Below are 24,748 nucleotides of genomic sequence, written 5' to 3' on the forward strand. Positions count from 1 at the left end.
TCTCTCCTTCACAGTCAATTTGAGTGAATTGAGCTGTGAAAATAGACAAAGGGTTCAGGTGCCAACCTCTTGCCCCAACAGTACAAGGTACTTAGAATAGCAGATGTAAGATGAGATTGAGGCCCCTGGACCTCACAGTGAGGACTCGGATAGAGCACAGGTCCCCGAGAAGGCTAAGGAGCGACAGACAGTGGGGCATAACTCAGTATCTGACACGGTGCTGCATCCGAAGATGGATGCAGGTATCTGTTAAGCTTACTCCCCTTGTGATTCGGTTCTAATGCTCAATGAGAACTGATACAGATGAAACCAAGGTTGCTCTGTAACAGATGTAGCAAACCAAATACAGATAAAGGAAGCCACAGTGAAGCCTCTGAGCTTCAGATCACTGAGCTGACCATCCACTCACTCTTCTCCACTCAACTTTAAAGGGTAGCAACTGAAAAATCAAAGCTTTTATCAAGGATATCTTCTAAAGAGCAACTTGAGCAAGCTAGCTCAGTAAAAAGTTCTTTTAACTATCCATAAATGTATGGCTCTGCAGTGATTATTACTGTGATAACTGCAAGTCACAATGCTAACCCAAACACTGAATGACCCTCAGTCATTAGGTTGTATTCATTTAACTAAAGCAAAACAATTTGGCTACCATCTTTTAGAATTTTCACGAAAAGTGTGGCTTAAAGTCAAAAAAGGCTTTACTGGCAAACCCTCAGCTGAAATGGCCCATTCCTTGAATAGCCTTAAGTTTCACTACACCAAGAATATTCAATCTTTGTTACACTACAGAGCAAAATAGTATATTTGGTTTAAAGTACATAAACAGGTGGCAGGTATCTAGATGATTAGCACAGAATTTCAAACTTGGCTATCTTGCTGCCTGTTTCTATATATATTAGAACAAGTTGGTTTATATCGTTGCGACAATTGCACCTAGTATATATGCTTTTCACAGTAAGTGTCAAGTGCCCCAAACAGAGCAGTCCCCTTTGCTACTCTAGCATGACAGACCATCCCAGGGGACAGCCTGGCAAACACAGACAGAGGCTCTGATTGTGTTGCTCCATTGCTGTTCCTCTGACGTAAAGGACATCAAGACCTCTTGCTGAAAGAGCAATAGAATGACACAATCAGATCCACTTGTCCATCCAACGATCATTTATTGTTTCTGTGCACAAGGCTCCACGTTAGCTGCCAGGAGGAGAGGAGGAAGATACAGACATGAGGATGGGTGGACTCTGCCCTCCAGGAGCATACAATCTAGCAGAGATGCATTACATACAAATAACTGTAATACCAAATAGAAAGTGGTAAGGGCCATGGGAGATCAAGTGCCACAGGACATTTTCTTAGCTCTCAACTTCCAAGTCAGACCAGGTAAGAGGAATTGGACTTGAGCTTAGTCTACTGTGGGTGTGGCATGGAAAGGTGGCTGTGGGGGCCACCCTGGCCGTGCTGGACTGAGCTGCGTCTTAGACCTGGCTCCCTGGGCCCTCTCAGCTGTGAGTCCACTGGTAAGCGAGGGCACCTGCTACAGCTGGGAGCCTGGGAGGGAAAGGGAGCATCTGTGGTAGTCTGCACTGGGTGGGCCCAGGGACTGTGCCTTCACAGAGGGACAGGTAAGAGGAGGGACAAGGAAGAGAGAACACTGGACTAACCACCGGGACTCCAGGTGCAAACTCTAGACTGCAGTTCACTGTCTTTAAGATGAAGTTAGACTGAATGATCTCTAAGGTCCTCTGAAAGTCTCTGATCAATGAAAAGCACAGAAAATCAATCTAGCATCTTAACCACAGGCTTTAACGTCAGTGCTTTCTGTACAGAAATACCAAAGACAAAAAAACTAAATAGCCCCTTTACCTGGCTTTGACACAGCCAATACAAGAATGGTGGTTTTCCTTGTTTTTCAGCACAGTTCACATTTCAGCAGAGCTCCTGTCCTTTGTTGTAAACAAGGGGCTGTCCTGAGGTGCTCAGCCTCAGCAATGCACGCCTGACGACATGTCAACTGATAGCCAGAGACTCACAACTACATGGGTTAATTTTTGTCATTCAGAATACTTGAATAAGTTACATTTTGGTCAACAAACCACCACCCTTGAGCTTCTTGAGATAACTTGTCTCTCAGTTCTATGGATTTCAATCCTCCAACACTTTCCATTGCTTTAACAGCTTGAGCAGAATATTAAGAGGCACTGGAAATGAGGGAGAAAGGCAGAGGGAAAAGACTGGTTGTTTTTATTTTTAATCAATAGTGCCTCAGAAGGAGAAGGTAACTATGGGAGATACGGAAGTAAAGTAACTTCCGTGTTATGGCTTCTTGGTGCTTGGCCTGGCAGAAATACAAAATAACCACAAGGGGCAACTTCTGAGACCCCAAAGAGGTCCCAGAACCAGGTTTACTGTGCTGCTGTTTCACTGTCCCTTTCAAGTGTGGCCAGGGCATCATGGCCATCCTGGAAACATGGCCTATCCGGGGAGTTTTGGGGGCTCCTTGGCTTCTGCCAAGGCTAGACCTCGTCCAGGATCAAAGGACACAGAACATTTGATCTTCTGGTAAGCACACACCTTCCTTAGCCACCCCATTCTGCCTCAACAGAGTGAATAATCCCTTTGAACTCTGCGAGAAAATAAATCATGTTTTGCCTAAATGCCAACACTTAAGATAGCAATATTAAAGCACAAACTGGGACTGAGAATAAACTGCCAGGTTCACTTTACCCAGCAAGCAGAGCCAAAAAGATTAGCAACTGTCATCAACTGCACGAATTTACAACTGTAACTCCAAGGAACTGAGTTTGATTGGCTATTGCTCTATGAAATGGCTTGTAGTGGACCTCCCAGTTCTGAGTGATCAGTACAGCAGGACAGCGTCAGTTAACCTGGCACCAAGCAGAGCGCTGACACTGAATGACTGGCTAGTCCTGCTTTGAATCTGATGAGCCTCTTCTACCACATCCCCTCTCCAAACCCACTAAAACCAGATCAGACCGAGTACAACAGGATCTATTAGTACACACAATCAAGAAGGCTGTGGAGGCAGTGGCTTTTAAATGAAAGCTCTTATTTTCCTTCCTATAAGCAGAAACGACATTGTACCTGGACACACAGCTTATCAGCCTTCACAAATTCTATAAAGAAATACATGATTTTTGAAATGTCATTTCTTATTAACATTCTTATGAAAAGACTTTAGCTGACAATCCCCTAAATCTTTAAACTATCTCAAATACACAAAGCTGCACAATGTAGGCAAAAGGGCAATTTCCTTTCTCCTCTGCCCAGATGAACTGTGTTGTTTTGCACTCTGACTTTGCAGTCAATTTGCTGAGCAGTCGGCTCATCTGTTAGGTTTTCCCTCTCTGGTGCGTCCTTTGTCTCAGTGGCAGGCCAGGCTGATGGTGGTCCTATTCCCACACACAAATTACCAGCTTCCACATAGGATGACAAACACCTTCACCTGGTGGAGTTCAGGCTAACATTGAGAACCAGAAATCTACAAAAACTCAATTCATGTTTTTTAAATACTTTATGTGGTAAAAATACAGCAAAAATATTTTTTGTTCAAAGAGGAAAAAATATACTGCTATGGTTACAGTTCTAAGGATGATAGACGCCGTCTCTGGCTCCTGGACTGTGCGCTGTAGTGTTGGCCGGCTTCACCCGCTCCTCCAGCTTCATTCAGTCATTGATCAAGGCTAGAATCATACTGCAGAGAGAAGACGCTGAGGTTATTAATGCTTCCTTAGGAATGTCCCATTGAGTCTGGTCTGTCCAGACTGGTATCCCTAAGACTCAGCAAGAAACACTCATTTGAGTAAAAGACAATGATTTATACCTAAAGGAAAGAAAATCTATATTACGGTCTCTAGATGCTCTGTTTTCCACTAAAAAAAAAAAAAAAAGAGGTAATCGGTGTGGGTTGGGGAATATAACCTAAAACCAATACTGGGCTATAGATTAGAATAAAGCAAGCTATGTCCAAAAAAACCCACTAATTCTCTAGCTAGGTCTTTGCACAGGCTGCCCCTGTGCCTGGAGCCCCTCCCCATCCCGCCCCCATCAACCTGGTAAATTCCTCCTCAGCCCCACAGCCAGGCTCTCAGGCTTCCTTGCTCTGGCCCGGTTTCCACCTCCACCCTGATGGGGAGCTAGCTCTTCCTGGACAAAGGCAGCATTGGTGTAACCACTTCCACGTTCCCAAATAACACCTGACTACTCGACCACAGGCGTCCAGCTTTTACAGAGGGACTGTGTGCTGCGCCTCTGGGTCACCTGCAGTGCCTTACACAGTGTCTGACACATAGTAGTCTCTCAATAAATGCTCCATTAAAACCACCACAGTGGCCTGAACAGGTGGTGGAGCAGTGGATAGAATATCAGACTGGGATGCCAAGAACCCAGGTTCGAGACTCTGAGGTCGCCAGCTTGAGTGCAGGCTCATGTGGTTTGAGCAAAAAAGCTCACCAGCTTGGACCCAAGGTCGCTGGCTCAAGCAAGGGGTTACTCGGTCTGCTGAAGGCCTGCGGTCAAGGCACATATGAGAAAGCAATCAATGAACAACTAAGGTGTCACAACAAAAAACTGATGATTGATGCTTCTCATCTCTCTCCATTCCTGTCTGTCCCTATCTATCCGTCTCTCTGACTCTCTCCCTGTCCCTGTAAAAAAACAAAAACAAAAACAAAAACCACCACAGTAACAAAACTATCATTTCCTTTTACTGGAATCAGCTTTGCTCTGCTGAGATCAAATGATGAAATACACAGAAACACTCTTACATATTAATTGTATAAGCTGTTGTTTAAAGATTAGTTGTCCAAGTTTACTTTTCTTTTTTTTTTTTAGATTTTATTTATTCATTTTAAAGGGGGGGAGAGAGAGAGAGAGAGAGAGAGAAGAGGGGAAGGGCCAGAAGTATCAACTCTCATATGTGCCTTGACCAGGCAAGCCCAGGGTTTTGAAAGTTGTCCAAGTTTAACCATACTAAATGTACCCAGTACACAGAACAGATTAATGGCAGCAACTAATATTTTTGAGAGATATTTTTAGAGTTTACTATAGGTCAGCACAAACCTACATCCATTATCTCATTTAGCCCACAAACCAATCCTATAAGGTAGGTACTATACTACAATAATCATGTTTTTAAAGAAACTGAGCCACAGAAAGTTTAAGAATTTTGCCCCAGGCCACACAGTGAGTAGGTGGTAGAGCCCAGATTCCCCTAAACTAGCACCTAACCAAAAAACTACAGGCAGGGAATCTACCAGTCTCTAAAGAAGATAGGCATTTTCCTTTCATTCTGTTTAACAAAGGCCCTAGATGAATGCCATGTGCAAGGCACCCAGGCAAGCTGTGGCCAGCAGTACAGAGAGGGGCAACATAAAATCCCTGCACATGCAATCTGTTAATTCTGGAGATAAGACCACTTTTAGCCTGACCAGGTGGTGGCACAGTGGATAGAACATCGGACTGGGGATGCAGAGGACCCAAGTTCAAAACCCCAAGGTCACTGGTTTGAGCGCGGGCTCATCCGGTTTGAGCACAGGGTTGCTTGCTTGAGCCTGGGATCATATATATGACTCCATGGTCGCTGGCTTGAACCCAAGGTCGCTGGCTTGAGCAAGGGGTCACTCACTCTGCTGTAGCCCCCCAGTCAAGGCACATATGAGAAAGTAATCAATGAACAACTAAGGTGCTGCAACGAAGAACTGATGCTTCTTATTTCTCTTCCTTCCTATTGTCCCTATCTGTCCCTCTCTGACTCTCTTGCTGTCTTTGTCAAAAATAAATAATAAAAAAGACCACTTTTAATAGCAACCAAGAGCTAAGAGCAAAGAATTAGAAGGATGTCTTCTGAGACTACCCTTTCATTCTGATCCCTTGAGGACAGATGACACCAAGGGGTAAGGTAACTGCAATGTGGCTAAAAAATGACAAGCTGGGGGGAAAAGGGGAATGGAAGGGAAAGACAAAGAAAAAGAAAGGATGCAGCCAAGGAGGAATGCAGCTACTAATTCAAACCCTTTACAGAGGCTGTCATTTCTTTAGCTGTAAAGAACCAAACCTTAAACCTGCTCCAAACTGCTTCCTGTTTCCTCTAATTTCCAGTTGTCAGCCCATCTTCCCATTACTTTCAATTCAGCAACTGAGCGCTAAGAAATTCTCATGCATGTTTGAATCCCAAGACTTTGGGTCAACTAAGCAGGACAGTGCTCCCTAACCCTATGTTCACTCCTAGCAGAGCGACTATTGTGGCTATGCCCACAGCTGTCTCAAGAAGCCCCTGCTATCAAGACCAAGGAAGGGCCACTCTAGTGTATGTTCCAACAATGTAAATTCTGGAGGGGTTGGAGGTTGAAGACAGAACAACCCTGAGCTAGGCGGACTGCAGCTTGTTCCTGTCTCTTCAGAAACAGACAAGCAGAAGGGAACATACATGATGATAAAGATACCTTCCTATGGTAGAACTTGAAAAAGCAACAAAGATGAGAACAGATGTGCCATTGTGTTCTTAATATTAAATTTCTTTGCTCTTTATTCTTCTTTACTACCAGGATTAAAAATTCAGCACAGTAGCAGTACGGGAGGGCATGAGAACCAGAAACTAATATCAATGTGCTTTTTCTGTCCTAGTTTTTTTTTTTTTTTTGCATTTCTCTGAAGCTGGGAACGGGGGGAGAGAGTCAGACAGACTCTCGCATGCGCCCGACCGGGATCCACCCGGCACGCCTACCAGGGGCGATGCTCTGCCCCTCCGGGGCGTCGCTCTGTTGCGACCAGAGCCATTCCAGCGCCTGGGGCAGAGGCCAAGGAGCCATCCCCAGCGCCCGGGTCATCTTTGCTCCAGTGGAGCCTCGGCTGCGGGAAGGGAAGAGAGAGACAGAGAGGAAGGAGAGGGGTAGGGGTGGAGAAGCAGATGGGCGCTTCTCCTGTGTGCCCTGGCCGGGAATTGAACCCGGGACTTCTGCACGCCAGGCCGACGCTCTACCACTGAGCCAACCGGCCAGGGCTCTGTCCTAGTTTTTAAAAAGCAAAAGTAAATAAGATAAATAACGAAAAGGAAACCATCTAAACTCCAGCTTCAATCTGATCTATGCTACTGGAGGAAATACACACAGCAAAGGATTTTAGGAAGCCTACTTAGTCAGAAAGAACTAACATGGCTTGGACTTCTGAACTATTTCACACAAAATGACGATTTTTAAAAAATGTGTGTTTTACTGATTTTAGAGAGAGGGAGAGAAAGGGAAAAACTGGAAAATCAATCTGTTCCTGTATGTGCCCTGACTGGGAATTTAACCAGCAACCTCTGCACTTCAGGATGAAGTTCCAACCAACTAAGCTATCCAGCCAGGGCCAAAATGACAATTTTTATAACTGTTATCTCTATTCAGTTTCTAATTATTAGCAATCCACTGAGTGGTAGAAGTTTAGTTCAGTATAAATTTTCCCTAATAGGCCTGACCTGTGGTGGCGCAGTGGGATAAAGCGTCGACCTGGAACACTGAGGTTGCTGGTTCGAAACCTTGGGCTTGCCCAGTCAAGGCACATATGGGAGTCGAAGCTTCCTGCTCCTCCCCCTTCCTCTCTCTCTGTCTCTCTCTCTCTCACTCCTCTCTCTCTAAAAAACCAATAAATAAAATATTTAAAAAAAAAAAAATAAATAAATTTTCCCTAATAGTCCTAATGCCTATGTAAAAAATTAAAATTTATCAGCAAAAAAAAAAAAAAAAGGAATGATCTAATTAAGCTTGGATACAAAGATTAAGCCTGTATATCTAGCATCAGAAAGGTTTAATCAAGTCATACACACATGACAATTTCTTTTCCTCTGCCTTATCTAGGGGTCCCTGATAAGAAAAAAGAAGTGGTATGTTTCTCTCTAAAACTTAGGGCAATAAATCTAAGTTTAAAACAGGACTGTATAAGGTGCCCAGTGTCTGACAGCCAATCCTTCATATTAATTCTTTTTTTTTTTTTTTTTCCTGAAGTTGGAAACGGGGAAGCAGTCAGACAGACTCCCGCATGCGCCCGACCGGGATCCACCCGGCATGCCCACCAGGGGGCGATGCTCTGCCCATCTGGGGCATTGCTCCGTCACAACCAGAGCCATTCTAGCGCCTGAGGCAGAGGCCATGGAGCCATCCTCAGGGCCGGGGCCAACTTTGCTCCAATGGAGCCTTGGCTGCAGGAGGGGAAGAGAAAGACAGAGAGGAAGGAGAGGGGGAGGGATGGAGAAGCAGATGGGCACTTCTCCTGTGTGCCCTGGCTGGGATTCGAACCCGGGACTCCTACACGCCAGGCCGACGCTCTACCACTGAGCCAACCGGCCAGGGCCTCCTTCATATTAATTCTTACTTCTCATCTGTCTTAACTAAAAGACAGGACAGCTTGGTTGGTTACATCATCCTGAAGTACAAAGCTTGCCAGTTCAATCCCTGGTCAAGTCACATACAGGAACAGATGTTTCTGTCTCTCTCCTGTTTTCTCCCTTTCTCTCTCTAAAATCAATAAAATAAACAAAAGACTGATGCAATTTTATCAGAACTGACCACTTAGCAAGCTAGAGAAGAGGTATCCTACCTCAATTCCTTATTGCTAGAAAAAATGAGCCCACCCCGATGTAAGCTGGTCTGGCGTTTCTGGGTGGGTAGATATGTTAGTACTTATAACAGGCAATGAGACCTCACAATGCTATACTAGGGCAGGAAGAGAGGAGCAAAGATAGTTTTAAGCATGTTGAGACCTTTACAGCTAAGTAATAACTAATACCACAAAATAACTCTATTACAGATCAGACAGAATGCTGACTCAATGACAGACATAAAAGAATCTACACACTGCAAGAAATTAATAAAATCCCCAAAAGCTCTGCAATGTCAATGCCAAATCATGCAGTATAGTATGTCACCCAGCAAAAGCAGGCACAGCACCCCGGAAATGCCAGAAGGGCAGTAAACTCACCTATAAAGATACATAAAGAAACAGAGCAAGTGGAAACCAAGCTTGATCATGGCTTCTTTCATATGTGACTTCAGCTGTCCGCGATTGTGTATTTCTGTTGGATCAAATACTCCCATGTTACCACTTGGCACCATTATGAACCTGATAAATTAAAGGATGCACACATATTAGAAGGAAAAATCAAATGATCAACGTAAGTGTTCAAAACTAAATAACCAATAATAATCAACCTTTAAAAGTGAACCAAGCATAGCGGTTTTATTTATTTATTTCTTAGATTTTATTTATTCATTTTTAAAAAATTTTTTATTTATTCATTTTATAGAGGAGACGGGGAAACAGAGAGAGAGAGAGAGAGAAAGGGGGGAGGAGCTGGAAGCATCAACTCCCATATGTGTCTTGACCAGGCAAGCCCAGGATTTCGAACCGGCGACCTCAGCATTTCCAGGTCGACACTTTATCCACTGCGCCACCACAGATCAGGCTATTCATTTTTTTTAGAGAGAGAGAGAAAGGAAGAAAGAAGGGGGGGAGGAGCAGGAAGCATCAACTCCCATATGTGCCTTGACCAGGCAAGCCTAGGGTTTTGAACTAGCAACCTCAGCATTCTCAGTCGACACTTTATCCACTGTGCCACCACAGGTCAGGCTGAAGAAGCATAGCAGTTTTAAAATCAGACCAAACATGGACAGGGTAATATGATGAAGTCATGGACCACCATTTAGCTTTCCTTTCAAGATACAATACTGTTAATATTTGGTGTCATTTTCTGCCTTCTGAAACAACTATAATAACATTTCAGAGAAGGATATTTTATGCATTGAGACCTTGTTACACATCTGTAGAAAACTACTGAACCAATCATACCTATAGCATTTTCCATTAGACACAAATGAAGGGTAGTCCAAAACCAAACCAATTTTATCACGTTCTTAGAAACTTCTTTATCTAAAAAGTTCTGAATTTATTAGTGCAATTTCCTTCACTTCCACAGCATCTTTATAAGGAAGAACAGTGTCAGACATAATTATTCCCATTTCACAGATGACAACAAAAAGAGAGGTTCTATGTCCAGAACAGAAAACTTCTCTTTGGTGCTTCTGCTGATCAGTAGACAGCATGTCTTTCTCCCACTCCCTGTCATCCTGTAGAGCACTGCTCTGACACCACAAGCTCCCTAAAACTGTCCCCATCCACAGTAATCCAATTCTCCTCCCAACCTGAGTATCCTCATCACTCATCTGAAAACGGTCTTACATTGCCTTAGCCCACCTCTTATTTTACTAGCTTATCTGTTATTCAGTGTTTTGCCTCTTTGTCCTGCAGGTAGTCTGTTTCATGTATGTCTGTATCCCCAACAGCATAAAGTACAAACATCTGAAAAGAGTTAATGGTCCATCTGTTGATTTTTTTTTTTTTTTCATTTTTCTGAAGCTGGAAACGGGGAGAGACAGACAGACTCCCGCATGCGCCCAACTGGGATCCACCCGGCACGCCCACCAGGGGCAACGCTCTGCCCACCAGGGGGCGATGCTCTGCCCATCCTGGGCGTCGCCATGTTGCGACCAGAGCCACTCTAGCGCCTGAGGCAGAGACCACAGAGCCATCCCCAGCGCCCGGGCCATCTTTGCTCCAATGGAGCCTCGGCTGCGGGAGGGGAAGAGAGAGACAGAGAGGAAAGCGCGGTGGAGGGGTGGAGAAGCAAATGGGCGCTTCTCCTGTGTGCCCTGGCCAGGAATCGAACCTGGGTCCTCCGCACGCTAGGCCGACGCTCTACCGCTGAGCCAACCGGCCAGGGCCCCATCTGTTGATTTTTAAGTAGAAGATAAATTTGTGACCAGCAGACAATGTGTCACTGCCATTATCAGGGAAGTAAACACACGTGGTCTTTGTCTGTATAAGAAACAATCTATGAACTTCATTGCCCCCAAATAAAACTTCAAAGGGCTTTCACCACAGTCCGTACTACATATAAAGAAGTCATGTCACAGCTTGCTCTTGCTCTGGAACTTTCATCGCTGGTAGAGACAACTGATGGTGTGCACTGGGGTCTCTCTGAGATCCAAAGTCTCACAAGTTCCCATTCTCACTCCCAAATCTGTGTTCTGCTTAGTGGGATCACAGGGACACCGAGCTCTGCTAAAGGTCTGTGTGGGTCTCACCTCACCAGAAATGTAAGAGGGCTGGTCTACGGGATGATCATGGGACAGCAAGAAGAAACTTAAAAGAAAACAAACAACTCTACCATGGCTGGGTAGCTCAGTTGGTTAGTAAGTTCTGCCGATATGCCAAGGTTGCGGGTTCGTTCCCTGGTCTGGGCACATACAAGAATCAACCAATGAATGAATGAATAAGTGGTACAACAAATCGATGTTTTTCTCTCTCTCTCCTTTCCTTTCTAAAATCAATTTTTAAAAAAAGAAAAGAAAAAGAACTCGCCTCACCAGGCGGTGGCGCAGTGGATAGAGCATCGGACTGGGATGCAGAGGACCAAGGTCTGAGACCCTGAGGTCACCAGCTTGAGTGCAGGCTCATCTGGCTTGAGCAGAGCTCACCAGCTTGGACCCAAGGTCGCTGGCTTGAGCAAGGGGTTACTCGGTCTGCTGAAGGCCCGTGGTCAAGGCATATAAGAGAAAGCAATCAATAAACAACTAAGGTGTCACGCCCTGGCTGGTTGGCTTACGGTAGAGCGTCGGCCTGGCATGCGGGGGACCTGGGTTCGATTCCCGGCTAGGGCACATAGGAGAAGTGCCCATTTGCTTCTCCACCCCCCCCCCTTCCTCTCTGTCTCTCTCTTCCCCTCCCGCAGCCAAGGCTCCATTGGAGCAAAGATGGCCAGGGCGCTGGGGATGGCTCCTTGGCCTCTGCCCCAGGCGCTAGAGTGGCTCTGGTCACGGCAAAGCGACGCCCCAGAGGGGCAGAGCATCGCCCCCTGGTGGGCAGAGCGTTGCCCCTGGTGGGCGTGCCGGGTGGATCCCGGTCAGGCGCATGCGGGAGTCTGTCTGTCTCTCCCCGTTTCCAGCTTCAGAAAAATACAAAAAAAAAAAAAAAAAAACAACTAAGGTGTCACAACGAAAAACTGCTGATTGATGCTTCTCATCTCTTTCCGTTCCTGTCTATCTGTCCCTATCTCTCTCTCTCTCTGACTCTCTCTCTCTGTAAAAAAAAAAAAAAAAGAACTCTACCACTTTGGACCTATGCTCTGAAAAAAAGGTACAGAAAATTTAAAACTTTTTCCTAGCTCAGATTCTAGTCTCACAGCCTCTATAAGATCATTCCCCCAATCCATTCCCTCCCTCACCTCCACTACCTTCCATTGTCTTTTCATGTGCTTCCTATTCTCATCCATCTTCCTTTATTCTTTTCTAAGTCTCTCTTATTCATTTTTTAAATTTTATTTTTCAATTACAGTTTCTTTTCATTGTTACTTTGTATTAGTTTCAGGCGTACAGCACCATGGTTAGACAATCCTACTTTACAAAGTGTTCTCCCGGATACTTTCAATACCCATATGGCACCATATTATACTGTGTCCTTCTTATTCTAACTGCTCTTAAAAAAAAATCATACTTGCCTGACCGGGCAGTGGCACAGTGGATAGAGCTTCGGACTGGGACGCGAAGGACCCAGGTTCGAGACCCCGAGGTCACCAACTTGAGCACGGGCTCATCTGGTTTGAGCAAAGCTCACCAGCTTGAGCCCAAGGTCGCTGGCTTGAGCAAGGGGTCACTCAGTCTGCTGTGGCCCGCGGTCAAGCCACATATGAGAAACTAAGGCGCACTCATTGAAAAACTAAGGTGGGCCCTGGCTGGTTGGCTCAGTGGTAGAGCGTCAGCCTGGCGTGCAGAAGTCCCGGGTTCGATTCCTGGCCAGGGCACACAGGAGAAGCGCCCATCTGCTTCTCCACCCCTCCCCTCTCCTTCCTCTGTCTCTCTCTTCCCCTCCCGCAGCCAAGGCTCCACTGGAGCAAAAATGGCCCGGGCGCTGGGGATGGCTCCTTGGCCTCTGCCCCAGGCGCTAGAGTGGCTCTGGTCGCAGCAGAGCGACGCCCCGGAGGGGCAGAGCATCGCCCCCTGGTGGGCAGAGCGTCGCCCCTGGTGGGCGTGCCGGGTGGATCCCGGTCGGGCGCATGCGGGAGTCTGTCTGACTGTCTCTCCCCATTTCCAGCTTCAGAAAGAAAAAAAAAATTTTTTTTTGATGTTATCTAATTTGCAGACTTTAAAATGAAATTTTTGCTCTGGCCAGACAGGTCAGTTGGTTAGCATCGTCCCAAAGCAGCAGAGGTTGCTGGTTCGATCCCTTGTCAGGGCACATATAGGAACAGCTCAATGTTCCTGTCTGTCTCTCTCTTCCTCTTCCTCTTTCTCTCTTGCTAAAATCAATAATAATTAAAAAAAATTAAAATTAAATGAAAATTTTTTTGTATTCTAAATACACTCTAATTAAAAACTGAAGATATAAATAACAAGGACCTTATATTCTCAGGCTTTTGATCTTCTTAAAGGAAAATGATATTTGACACAATAAAAAAAATTCACAAGTCTTTAGACATCACAGTTAAACATTACATACTGCTACCTGCCCAGTATAGCAAAGTGAACAAAAATTGATGCTGACTTAATGAAGCATTCTGTTGTTGTCTTTTATTTTATTTTATTTCTTCTTTTCCAAGTGAGAGGAGGGAAGGTAGACAGACTCCCACATGTTCCCCAACAGGGATCTATCCAGCAACCCCCATCTGGGGCTGTGCTCGCAACCAAACTATTTTTAGTGCCTGAGGTGGAGACTCCATGAAGCCATCCACATGCTGGGCTGATGCTCTACAGCTGAACCAACCAGCCAGGGCCTGTTGTCATTTATTTTATGACTGGTACATATATTAATGGAAAAGAGAAGGCAGGTAAAATAAAATGTTTTTTCTTTAAAATACCCTGACACAAAACAGTAAACAAACAGTACTCACCGATATATATTCCAAGAGGCAACAGGCAAGTTGAGAAGGAAGATGAACCAGTGCCATGAAGCGAGCATTAATACAGTGACAATGGTATGTCCAATTAATTCTGGAATTACCCACTGCAAGGGGAGAACAGAGTATTACATCTTACTGCTGTGTACTTCCTCAATGTACCTGTCATTTGAAGCTAAATCAATGAAGGTGCAGGGAACTTCCAAGCTAGTGTTTCAAGATATTTTTAGACTCAGATGTCCCAGATTTGCATACTGCTATAACTGCTTACCCCATGCAGATATATCAGGTCACAGCTGAAAAATAAAATACTTAAATTTCAATTATATTTTATCCTAAGCAAAGGTTCCAATTAATTCACTAAGTAGGTATGAATGATAATTAGGGGAAATTATTTAATTCCTATTCCTACATCTATGCTAAAGCCTCTATTCTAAATTTTATTTTATTTTTATTTTTTTTTTAATTTTTATTTTATTTATTCATTTTAGAGAGGAGAGAGAGAGGAGAGAGAGACAGAGAGAGAGAGAGACAGGGGGGAGGAGCTGGAAGCATCATCTCCCATATGCGCCCTGACCAGGCAAGCCCAGGGTTTCGAACCAGCGACCTCAGCATTTCCAGGTCAACGCTTTATCCATCGCGCCACCACAGGTCAGGCTTTTTATTTATTTTTTACAGAGACAGAAAGTGAGTCAGAGAGAGGAATAGACAGGGACAGACACACAGGAATGGAGAGAGATGAGAAGCATCAATCATTAGTTTTTCATTGTGCGTTGCAACACCTTAGTTGTTCATTGATTGCTTTCTCATTCGTGCCTTGACCGAGGGCCTTCAGCAGATCGAGTAACCCCATGCTCGAGCTAGTGACCTTGGGCTTGCTCAAACCAGATGAGCCCGTGCTCAAGCTGGCGACCTCGGGGTCTCAACCCCGGGTCTTCTGCATCCCAGTCCGACGCTCTATCCACTGCGCCACCGCCCGGTCAGGCCAGACAACAGTATTTTAATAATACCAGCTCAAAGTTGTTGAACAAATATGATAATAAACTAGGGTACCAGAATCCCAGCCTATTGATGTTATAGCACCCAATGCCCTTATCTATGCTCCTTGTTTATGGGACAATATTCTCGTTCTCCTGCATCAACAGCTACTGTGGCAGGTTATCAACTCATCAATGGTCATCTTTGCCTAGGAGTAGAAATTTTCTTTCAATAGAAATTAAAGCTAATATTATAGAGCCAAAAACTGTCACTCTCCACATGCAGAAATGAGAGGACTAAAACTCAGGTCAGTAACTTGCCCAACTACTTAGCACATCAGCACCGTATAAACCCAGACTTGCCGGCCTAGATCTCTTGCATTTAGATTTCAGGTAGCTGTTTTTTTTACAAAGAAGGGGTTTTCTGGGCCTTAAACCTAATTTGCAACCAACTGGAATTTTTTAATATGTCATATGCATTTTTAAAATGTGGCAAATTTAACATAAGTGTGAGCAGTGAAACCAAACAAACCTGGAGTGGAATCCAGGCACTATCCTAGTTCTTAGCTGTGCAATCTAGGACAAGTTACCTACAAAAACTAACACTAAAAAAACTACTTCAAATTGAAGGAGTAATTTTCTCAGTAGAAGAATCCTGATAATTTGGGTTTTTTTTTCTCCTTTCTTTTATAAAATTTTTTTTATTTATTCATTATAGAGGGGGGGGAGAAAGAGAGAGAGAGAGAGAGAGAGAGAGAGAAGGGGGGAGGAACAGGAAGCATCAACTCCCATATGTGCCTTGACCAGGCAAGCCCAGGGTTTTGAACCGGCGACCTCAGTGTTTCCAGGTTGACGCTTTATCCACTGCGCCACCACAGGTCAGGCCTGACAATTTGTATTTTAAATTTAAATTTAAAATTGTATTTAAATTTTTATTTTTATAAAAGAAAATCAGCAAATACCCATCTAAAATAAAAAAGCAAGAAATATAAAAAGATACACAAGCCATCTGATTATAGTCATTTTTCTAAAGATGAGAGGGCCTAAAGCTAATTTGTTATATCTCTCCATAAAAATTTTTTTTAAAATAACTCTCAAAGCATAGCAGATAAACACAAAATCTTTTATTTAAATATATCACTGTATTAAGCCATGTTCCAAAAAATTCGATAGAAAGAAAGAAAAAAGAGAGAGGGTTCCGGCAGGTAGTTCAGCTGGTTCGAGTATTGCCTTGATATGCCAACATTGCAGGTTCAATCCCTGGTCAGGAAACATACAAGAATCAACTAAAATGCCTGACCAGGTGGTGGCGCAGTGGACAGAGCATCAGACTGGGATGCGGAGGACCCAGGTTCGAGACCCCGAGGTCGCCAGCTTGAGCGCGGGCTTATCTGGTTTGAGCAAAAAGCTCACCAGTTTGAGCCCAAGGTTGCTGGCTCGAGCAAGGGGTTACTCAGTCTGCTGAAGGCCCGCGGTCAAGGCACATATGAGAAAGCAATCAATGAACTAAGGTGTCGCAGTGAAAAATTGATGATTGATGCTTCTTATCTCTCTCCGTTCCTGTCTGTCCCTATCTATCCCTCTTTCTGTCCCTGTAAAAAAAAAAAATCAACTAATGAATGCATAAAATGGATAGAACAATAAATCAATGTTTCCCTTTCTCTCTCTAAAATGAAAAATTAAAATTAAAAAAGAGAGAGAGAGAGGAATATAGTTAAGTAGAAATTTTAACTTTCTAAGTGGATCTTCCCTTCATGGGCCACAGAAACTTAGGTGGACTGAAGATGTGGAATGACACACGGGAATCACTCTTAGGTCCAGCCCAAAGCACCTCTCACTCAGTATTGTATTTTCATGTGAACTTTTATCTGGGAAGCTCTTCTGTCTGCTCATCTCAAATGAATCAGGACCAACTGGTTTTTCTGCATCTAGACAAACTCTGCAATTCAGAATATTTTTGCCAATATAAAGTTCTGACTAGATAGATACCAAAGGTGAAGTGGCTTGAAAACAAATCAGCTACTTAATTCCACTTCTCAGCAAGCCACAAAAAGAATGTCGTCTTTCATTCAACAAGACAGACTGAGCTTTTTTTCCATGAGCAGGGTAGAGGGGACACAGATGACAAAAACAATTATACCCTCATAAGAAACTTTTACCTCATCTGAGGAATAATGTTGTCCACTGTGGACAGGGGGACAAGGAAGAAGCAGAGTAAAGAAACAAAATTCTAAGTTCTTCTAGTACAGTTTCACATTTTAAAATATTGCAAAACAGATACTTCTATCAACATTCCAATAAGAAACAATATGCACTCTGAAATAAAATATACATTTAAGAGCCTGTAACAGAAAATAAAGGGCTGTCAATGCCAGAAAAGGAGGAAAGAAACGTCTTACCTTGTTTAATTTTGAGCAACATGATCTCGCGTTAATGTAATCACACTCTAAATCAGACAATGTAATTATCTGATGACCAAGATAAGGAATTACTACTTCTTTTATAACAATTAAGTATGTTTTTAAGTTTCAGAAAGCAATTCCAGCCACAAGGCAGAATTACTTGACTTGAAAAAAATTTAGTTATTTCTTTAGAGCTCACTCATTAGACTACACAATTTTCTCATTATGTTCCTTCAAGAAGTGATTATCACAAAATAATGCTCTCTTTATGCTCAATTCTAATGTGACCCTTGCCTGAACATTCAATCTGAATTCTTCAAATGTCAAACAGTGACTATAACAAATGGAAAAATAAAACCTATAAAAACAGTGTACATGTTAAAAACTTGAATTCCCAATAGTAGAAAAATAGTGTTTATTTATGATATAGCCATAAAATGTCTTTTTATTTATTTTTTTTGTATTTTTCTGAAGCTGGAAACAGGGAGAGACAGACTCCTGCATGCGCCCGACCGGGATCCACCCGGCACGCCCACCAGGGGCAACGCTCTGCCCACCAGGGGGCGATGCTCTGCCCCTTCAAGGCGTCGCTCTGCTGCGACCTGAGCCACTCTAGTGCCTGGGGCAGAGGCCAAGGAGCCATCCCCAGCGCCCGGGCCATCTTTGCTCCAGTGGAGCCTTGGCTGCGGGAGGGGAAGAGAGAGACAGAGGAAGGAGAGGGGAGGGGTGGAGAAGCAAATGGGCGCTTCTCCTGTGTGCCCTGGCCAGGAATCGAACCCGGGTCCCCCGCATGCCAGGCCGACGCTCTATCGCTGGGCCAACCGGCCAGGGCCCATAAAATGTCTTTAAGGACTTAAAATACAAAAAGAGAAAACAGGATTCAAAACTATAAATCCAGCTGGTCATGATTTGTTTTCCTAATACTTTTCTCTATTTCCCAAACTTTCCACAATAAACATATTAAGCAAAAAAACACAAAAAAACAAAAAAAGGTTTTCAGTACAAAATGTAAACTCATAAATAAAAATTTGAGCGAAGACCCTGGCCAGTTGGCTCAGTGGTAGAGCATTGGCCTGGCGTGTAGGAGTCCTGGGTTTGATTCCCAGTCAGGGCACACAGAAGCGCCCATCTGCTTCTCCACCCCTCCCCTTCTCCTTCCTCTCTGTCTCTCTCTTCCCCTCCCACAGCCAAGGCTCCATTGGAGCAAAGTTGGCCCGGGCGCTGAGGATGGCTCTGTGGCCTCTGCCTCAGGCACTAGAATGGCTCTGGTTGCAACAGAGCGATGCTCCAGATGGGCAGAGCATCGCCCCCTGGTGGGCGTGCCAGGTGGATCCCGGTCAGGCGCATGCAGGAGTCTGTCTGACTGCCTCCCCGTTTCCAACTTCAGAAAAATACAAAAAAAAAAAAAAAAAATTGAGCGACAATAGACAAAAGGAAAAGCCTTCAACTTTTACCTGGGATTTACTTTAAGATGCTCTATCACCTCCTCCCAATAGCTGGGAGATGAATAATGATGGCAAAATGTTGAAAATCTTTGAAGGTGAGTAACAGAAATATGGGGTGTATTACACTACTCCCTCTACTGTTATGTTTGAAAAAGTCCAACAATGCCAAGTGTAAACAAACATTCTCAACTAAATTCTAAACACCTCAACACAGCTAAAATCAAACATCACTTTCTCTACAAAACATTCCATTTCCAATTTGTGTTATTTCTGTTAATGACACAGCATCACTTGCCCAGGCTCAAAATATGGAAAGTTATGCCTGCCTTCTGTTTCTGATCTCATAATCAATTGTTTCCAGGTCCTAACAATCACTTCTTCCTAATGCTGCTCACATTAATTCTTTCTTTCACAAGCCCACAATTAGCACTCCATTTCAAAACCAGTTGAACCTTAATGGTTTCCTACTTTCCCATCTTCCCTGTTTCCAACCCACTCTGCTGACTCACCTTCTTAGTACACCACTGTACTGTATGTCAAAACTTTTCAATGGCTCCCTTTTGCCTAACCATCCCCCACCCTGTCCTTACCATTTGAGCCCTCCAAAATCTGATTTAGTCCAGACTTTCCAGTTGAGTTTCTACTACCACCAAAATCAACCACATCCATGTGCTCAATATCATCAACCATAAATGTCATGAGCACACCTTTGCTCTAGCCTGTGTATGATTATAATAAATACCAACCTTTCATTCTCTGCAGGTTTTATTCAGTGGTCAGAGTTCAGGAAAACTCCTATCCCTATAGAATGTCTACCTGACCATACTCCACCTCTTGGCTCTTAACAGTAAGCTATTGCAACTATCCAAAGATACAGTAATACAATATGCTGAATCTCATCAAAACACACCCTGAATACACCTTAACGTCTAAGTCAAATAGTCCACCTAACATTTTTCTATTAAACTGGTAGAAGCCAACATTGTTTTAAAATATCAAGCCTAAATTTTTTTTTGCAAACATCAAAAAGAGAAACCCAAGTTTCATTTCTCTGAGTTTAAGCTCCACTTCCTTATGTCACAAGAGGGACAAAAGTCATCAAAACTTAGGCAAATGATGCTGCCCTTGCAGTCAGTTCCCCAACCCTCACAAAACTCCGGGTTATAGTGAGAAATCATGAGTGAAAGTAAAAACCGGTGCTCAGTTGGGGAAGGTGGAGCAGTTACTGAACACCGGCTGTGGGACAGGCACTGTGCTAAGTGCTTAGCCTCTGGTCTCACTGTATACACACATATCTGGGAAGGAAACCTCTCCCCACATTATAGAGAAGAAAACTAAGGCTTAGAGAGGTGAATTAGTTAGTGTGCACAGCAAATATCTAGCTAAGCAAGGTGTCCCCTTTTCAATTCTGTCCCCTAGCACAACAGGCTGTCTGTTCATAATCAAGTACGGAGCCGCACTGAAGACACACTCTGTACTACTGTCCTAAAGCCAGGATGCTTGGGCGAACAAAGTTTCCTTTTGTCAAAAAGGGGCACCTGCGATTTCCAAGGAAAGAAGAAAAAAAATGCCTAGTTTCTCATGCATGAGTTTTTCCCAGCTTATATTTAATTACTTAAATGAATTGGGTGACAGCTGAGACAAGATGCTCCCACAAGAGTAAGGTAGAGATGTAGCCCGCACAGCGTCTAGGGTGCTCGGCCTAACAACCCTCCTTGGCCTGAAAATACAGTTGAAATACTGTAACATGGACAGCTACACAAAATATCTAAGTCTTACATATGGGCGGACCCAGACAAGAGTAAAAGTTGAGAAACGACTGGGAATTATAGACATCACTTGCATAGTTACTATACAAATTCCCAGATCTGCAACCGCCTGGGGCAACCAAAACAATCAACTGCAGATGGTTCTTAAAAATACATCCTTCCTAACACTCCATATGAAGCGACATGGCGAAGAAGGCACTGCACACTGGAGGTGCTGACTCCCAGAACTGCAAGGTCCCTACAGGCTTCACCACCCGCGAGAACAAAGGGGCGGCGGCGGGGGTGGGACTCGTTCCCACACCTCCATCTGCCAGCAACCAGATGGAGGTGTGGGAACGAGTCCCCGGGCCTGGGCGGTCGCTCTCGGGACCCCCCCCCCCGCACGTGACAAAGGGCCCGACCCAGGTGATCCCCAAGAAAAAACACGACCCTGTCTCGCGAGGGCCCAAAGCGGGACCTCTCTCCACTAAAGAACCTGACCGACAAGGAAGCTGAGAGTCTGCCCTGCTCAAAGCAGGGCCGCTCCAGGCAGCATGGGGGCGGCGGCGGGCAGGCCCGGCGAACCCAGCGGCACCCAGGGCAGAGGAGGCCCACGCCCGGAGCCCCGCCGCCTCCCTCGCCCCCACGCACCTGCCCTGGTCCCCAACCGGCGGGCCCCAGGGAGGCCTCCGCCCGCCTCAGACAAGGATACGAAGTACACTGAGAGGAAGATGAGCGCGCAACAGTCCAGTAGAGAGAAGACGAACACCACCGCCTCCATCCTCCTCCGCCGCCGCCGCTCCTTCCGTGAAATCTGTTCGGGTGCCTGGACCCGCCCCGCTCCCGGGCACTGACCCCCCCTTGCTGGGGCATCTAGTCTATCTGCCCGAGCGCGGCATGCCGGGAATTGAAGTCCATATATTTTTAAAAGACCTTAATTCTGATGCATGCTGGGAGATATAGTTAATCAGCGTGAATACCTATCAAAGAGGTGGGCAAGACCTCTATTCTAAATTTAATTATTTCAATAAATTGTGACAGGAATCAATGAGTATTTACTGAATGCCTGTCATCTTATGGATACCCAGTAGAATTTTTCTGCCACCTGAGAAATTTTCTTCAGGTTCTGCGCTGGACCCATTGGATCCCCTAGAAAGGAGACAAGTTTGTCCCCAGGGAGGACACTTGGGAGAGAAGAGGATGAAGAGGAGAATTTGAATGAAGGCAAAACCAACTGGATTTGCCTGACAACATAGGCCCATGGGATCACAGTGTTCATAGGTCAAAGCTAGATGGACTGTGAACAGATTATTTATAAACGGGCTATCATCACATGCCCTCTGCACCTTGTAGGTGCCTCTAGCAGAGGCATGTCTTTGTTGCATGCTTAGCCAGCTGTACCTTAGATTATGATAAAAGTAACAGATTTTATTCAGTTTTTTTTTTTTTTTTTACAGAGACAGAGAGTCAGAGAGAGGGACAGATGGGGAAGACAGGAACGGAGAAAGATGAGAAGCATCAATCATCAGTTTTTTGTTGTGACACCTTAGTTGTTCATTAATTGCTTTCTCATATGTGCCTTGACCGGAGGCCTTCAGCAGACCGAGTAACCCCTTGCTTAAGCCAGGGACCATGGGTCCAAACTGGTGAGCTTTGCTCAAGCCAGATGAGCCTGCGCTCAAGCTGGCGACCTCAGGTTCTCGAACCTGGGTCCTCAGCTTCCCAGTCCAATGCTCTATCCACTGCGCCACTGCCTGGTCAGGCATTTTTATTCGTTTTTATACCCCCAATATCTTCTATTCTGTAAAGAGCTGGCATTTAATAAATGTCTGTCAAATGAATGACCATACTGACTATAAGGAGAGATTTTATTAAATTTAGCCCAGATTTTAGTAAAAATGTAAAACCATAAAACTCCTATATAAATCATAGAGGAAAGCATTATGATATTGGATTTATTTGTCGCATATGATATAAAAAAGCACCGGCAACAAAAGCAAAAATAGACAAATGTAACGACATCAAATTTAAAACTTCTATACATCAAGGGAAATAATCAACAGAGCAAAAAAGGCAACCTATGGACTGGGAAAAAATATTTGAAATCATATATTGGAAAAGGGATTAACATCCAGAATATGTAAAGAACTCTTACAACTCAATACCAAAAAACCCCAATAACCTAATTACAAAATGGGCAAGGGCTCATTCTCAGAAGATGTACAAATAGACAACAAGCATATGAAAGGATGCTCAAAATCATTAATCATTAGAGAAAGGCAAATCAAAACCATGATGGCAATAGATGTTATCTAGACTTATTGTGGTGATCATTTCAATACATGCAAATATCAAATCATGCTGTACACCTGAATCGAATTAATGTTCTATGTCAATTATATATCAACAATAAAATTCAATTACACAAAACCATAATTATAAATCTGTTGAAAGACACACAATGTCTAGAGATGTGTAACATGCAACAATAACAATATAAAAAGGGGAACAAACCTAAACATAGTCGCATATTTTTGCACACCATTGAAACTAAGTTGATGTTATAAATTATGATGTTATACCTTCGATTATAAATTAACATGGTAATTATAATTTTCAGGGCAACCATTAAGAATTTAACTTTAAAAAAAAAAAAAGAGGCCTGACCTGTGGTGGCGCAGTGGATAAAGCATCGACCTGGAAATGCTGAGGTCGCCGGTTCGAAACCCTGGGCTTGCCTGGTCAAGGCACATATGGGAGTTGATTCTTCCAGCTCCTCCCCCCTTCTCTCTCTCTGTCTCTCCCTCTCTGTCTCTCTCCTCTCTAAAAAATGAATAAATAAAATAAAAATAAATAAAAATAAAAAAAATAAAAAAAGAGGCCTGACCTGTGGTGGCATAGTGGGATAAAGCGTTGACCTGGAACACTGAGGTTGCCGGTTTGAAACCTTGGGCTTGCCTGGTCAAGGCACATATGGGAGTTGATGCTTCCTGCTCCTCCCCCTACTCTCTATCTTCTCTCTCTAGAAATCAATAAATAAAACATGAAAAAAAAAAGAAATTAACTTTAATGAAACATAAATCAAAATAAAAATAAGACACCAGTTCACACCCACTAGGATAGCTGTAATTAAAAAACAAAAATACAGCCCTGGCAGGATAGTTCAGTTGGTTGGAACATTATCCTGATATGTAAATGTTGCCAATTCCATTCCCAGTCAGGGCATATACAATGTTTCCCTTTCTCTCTCTCTCTCCCATTCTTTCTAAAATCAATCAATAAAATAAAAAAGACTCAACTAATGAATTCATACATAAGTAGAAAAACAAATCAATGTTTCTCTCCTACTCTTTCTTATCTCTCTAAAAATCAATAAATAATTTAAAAAATAAAAATGGAGAATATAGGGAAATTGGAACCTTCACACATTGCTGGTAGGAATGGAAAACAGCACAGCTACTGTGAAATAGTTTGTTTGTTCTTTAACATTGAATTACCATATGACCCAACAATCCTATTCTTAGGTATATACCCAAAGAGAACTGCAATCAGGTATTCACAGAAAAACTTGAACATAAAAAAAAAGGAGCTGGGGCTTGACCTGTGGTGGCGCAGTGGATAAAGCGTCGACCTGGAAATGCTGAGGTCGCTGGTTTGAAACCCTGGGCTTGCCTGGTCAAGGCACATATGGGAGTTGATGCTTCCAGCTCCTCCCCCCTTCTCTTTCTCTATCTCTCTCTCTCCTCTTTAAAAATGAATAAATAAATAAATAAAAAATAAATAAATAAAATAAAATAAAATAAAAAGAGCTGACCAGGTGGTGGCACAGTGGATGGAGCGTCAGACTGGGATGCGGAGGACCCAGGTTCGAGACCCCAAGGTCGCCAGCTTCAGCGCGGGCTCACCTGGTTTGAGCAAAAGCCCACACCAGCTTGAACCCAAGGTCGCTGGCTTAAGCAAGGGGTTACTGGGTCTGCTGAAGGCCCATGGTCAAGGCACATATGAGAAAGCAATCAATGAACAACTAACGTGTTGCAATGCACAATGAAAAAAAAAAAAAAAAAGGAAATGAGCTTGACCAGGCGGTGGCGCAGTGCATAGAGCGTCAGACTGAGATGCAAAGAACCCAGGTTCAAAACCCCAAGGTCACCAGCTTGAGCGTGGGCTCATCTGGTTTGAGCAAAGTTCACCAGCTTGGACCCAAGGTCGCTGGCTTAAGCAAAGGGTTACTCGGTCT

The 24,748-nt window shown here is 43.9% G+C and overlaps 1 protein-coding gene across 5 annotated transcripts in view; it reads right to left on the minus strand.

Annotated features, from left to right (window-relative positions):
• Positions 1-3,510: 3,510 nt before the first annotated feature.
• CNIH4 (cornichon family member 4) overlaps positions 3,511-24,748 on the minus strand; it is a 31,664-nt gene continuing 10,426 nt past the window's right edge. For 2 of the 5 annotated variants that reach the window (XM_066237558.1, XM_066237554.1), the window contains exons 2-4: positions 13,934-14,046; positions 8,971-9,111; positions 3,511-3,709 (exon numbers count right to left, since the gene is read on the minus strand). In XM_066237558.1, the coding sequence (XP_066093655.1) occupies positions 3,682-3,709; positions 8,971-9,111; positions 13,934-14,001 (237 nt within the window). In that variant the 5' untranslated portion in view covers positions 14,002-14,046 and the 3' untranslated portion in view covers positions 3,511-3,681. Of the gene's footprint in view, positions 3,710-8,970; positions 9,112-13,933; positions 14,047-17,315; positions 17,385-21,162; positions 21,400-24,748 lie in introns of those variants that run through there. The other 3 variants (XM_066237549.1, XM_066237544.1, XM_066237562.1) reach the window with 3 other exon arrangements.

Source organism: Saccopteryx bilineata, chromosome 1 (genome assembly GCF_036850765.1).
Source record: "Saccopteryx bilineata isolate mSacBil1 chromosome 1, mSacBil1_pri_phased_curated, whole genome shotgun sequence".
Taxonomy (NCBI): Eukaryota; Metazoa; Chordata; class Mammalia; order Chiroptera; family Emballonuridae; genus Saccopteryx; species Saccopteryx bilineata.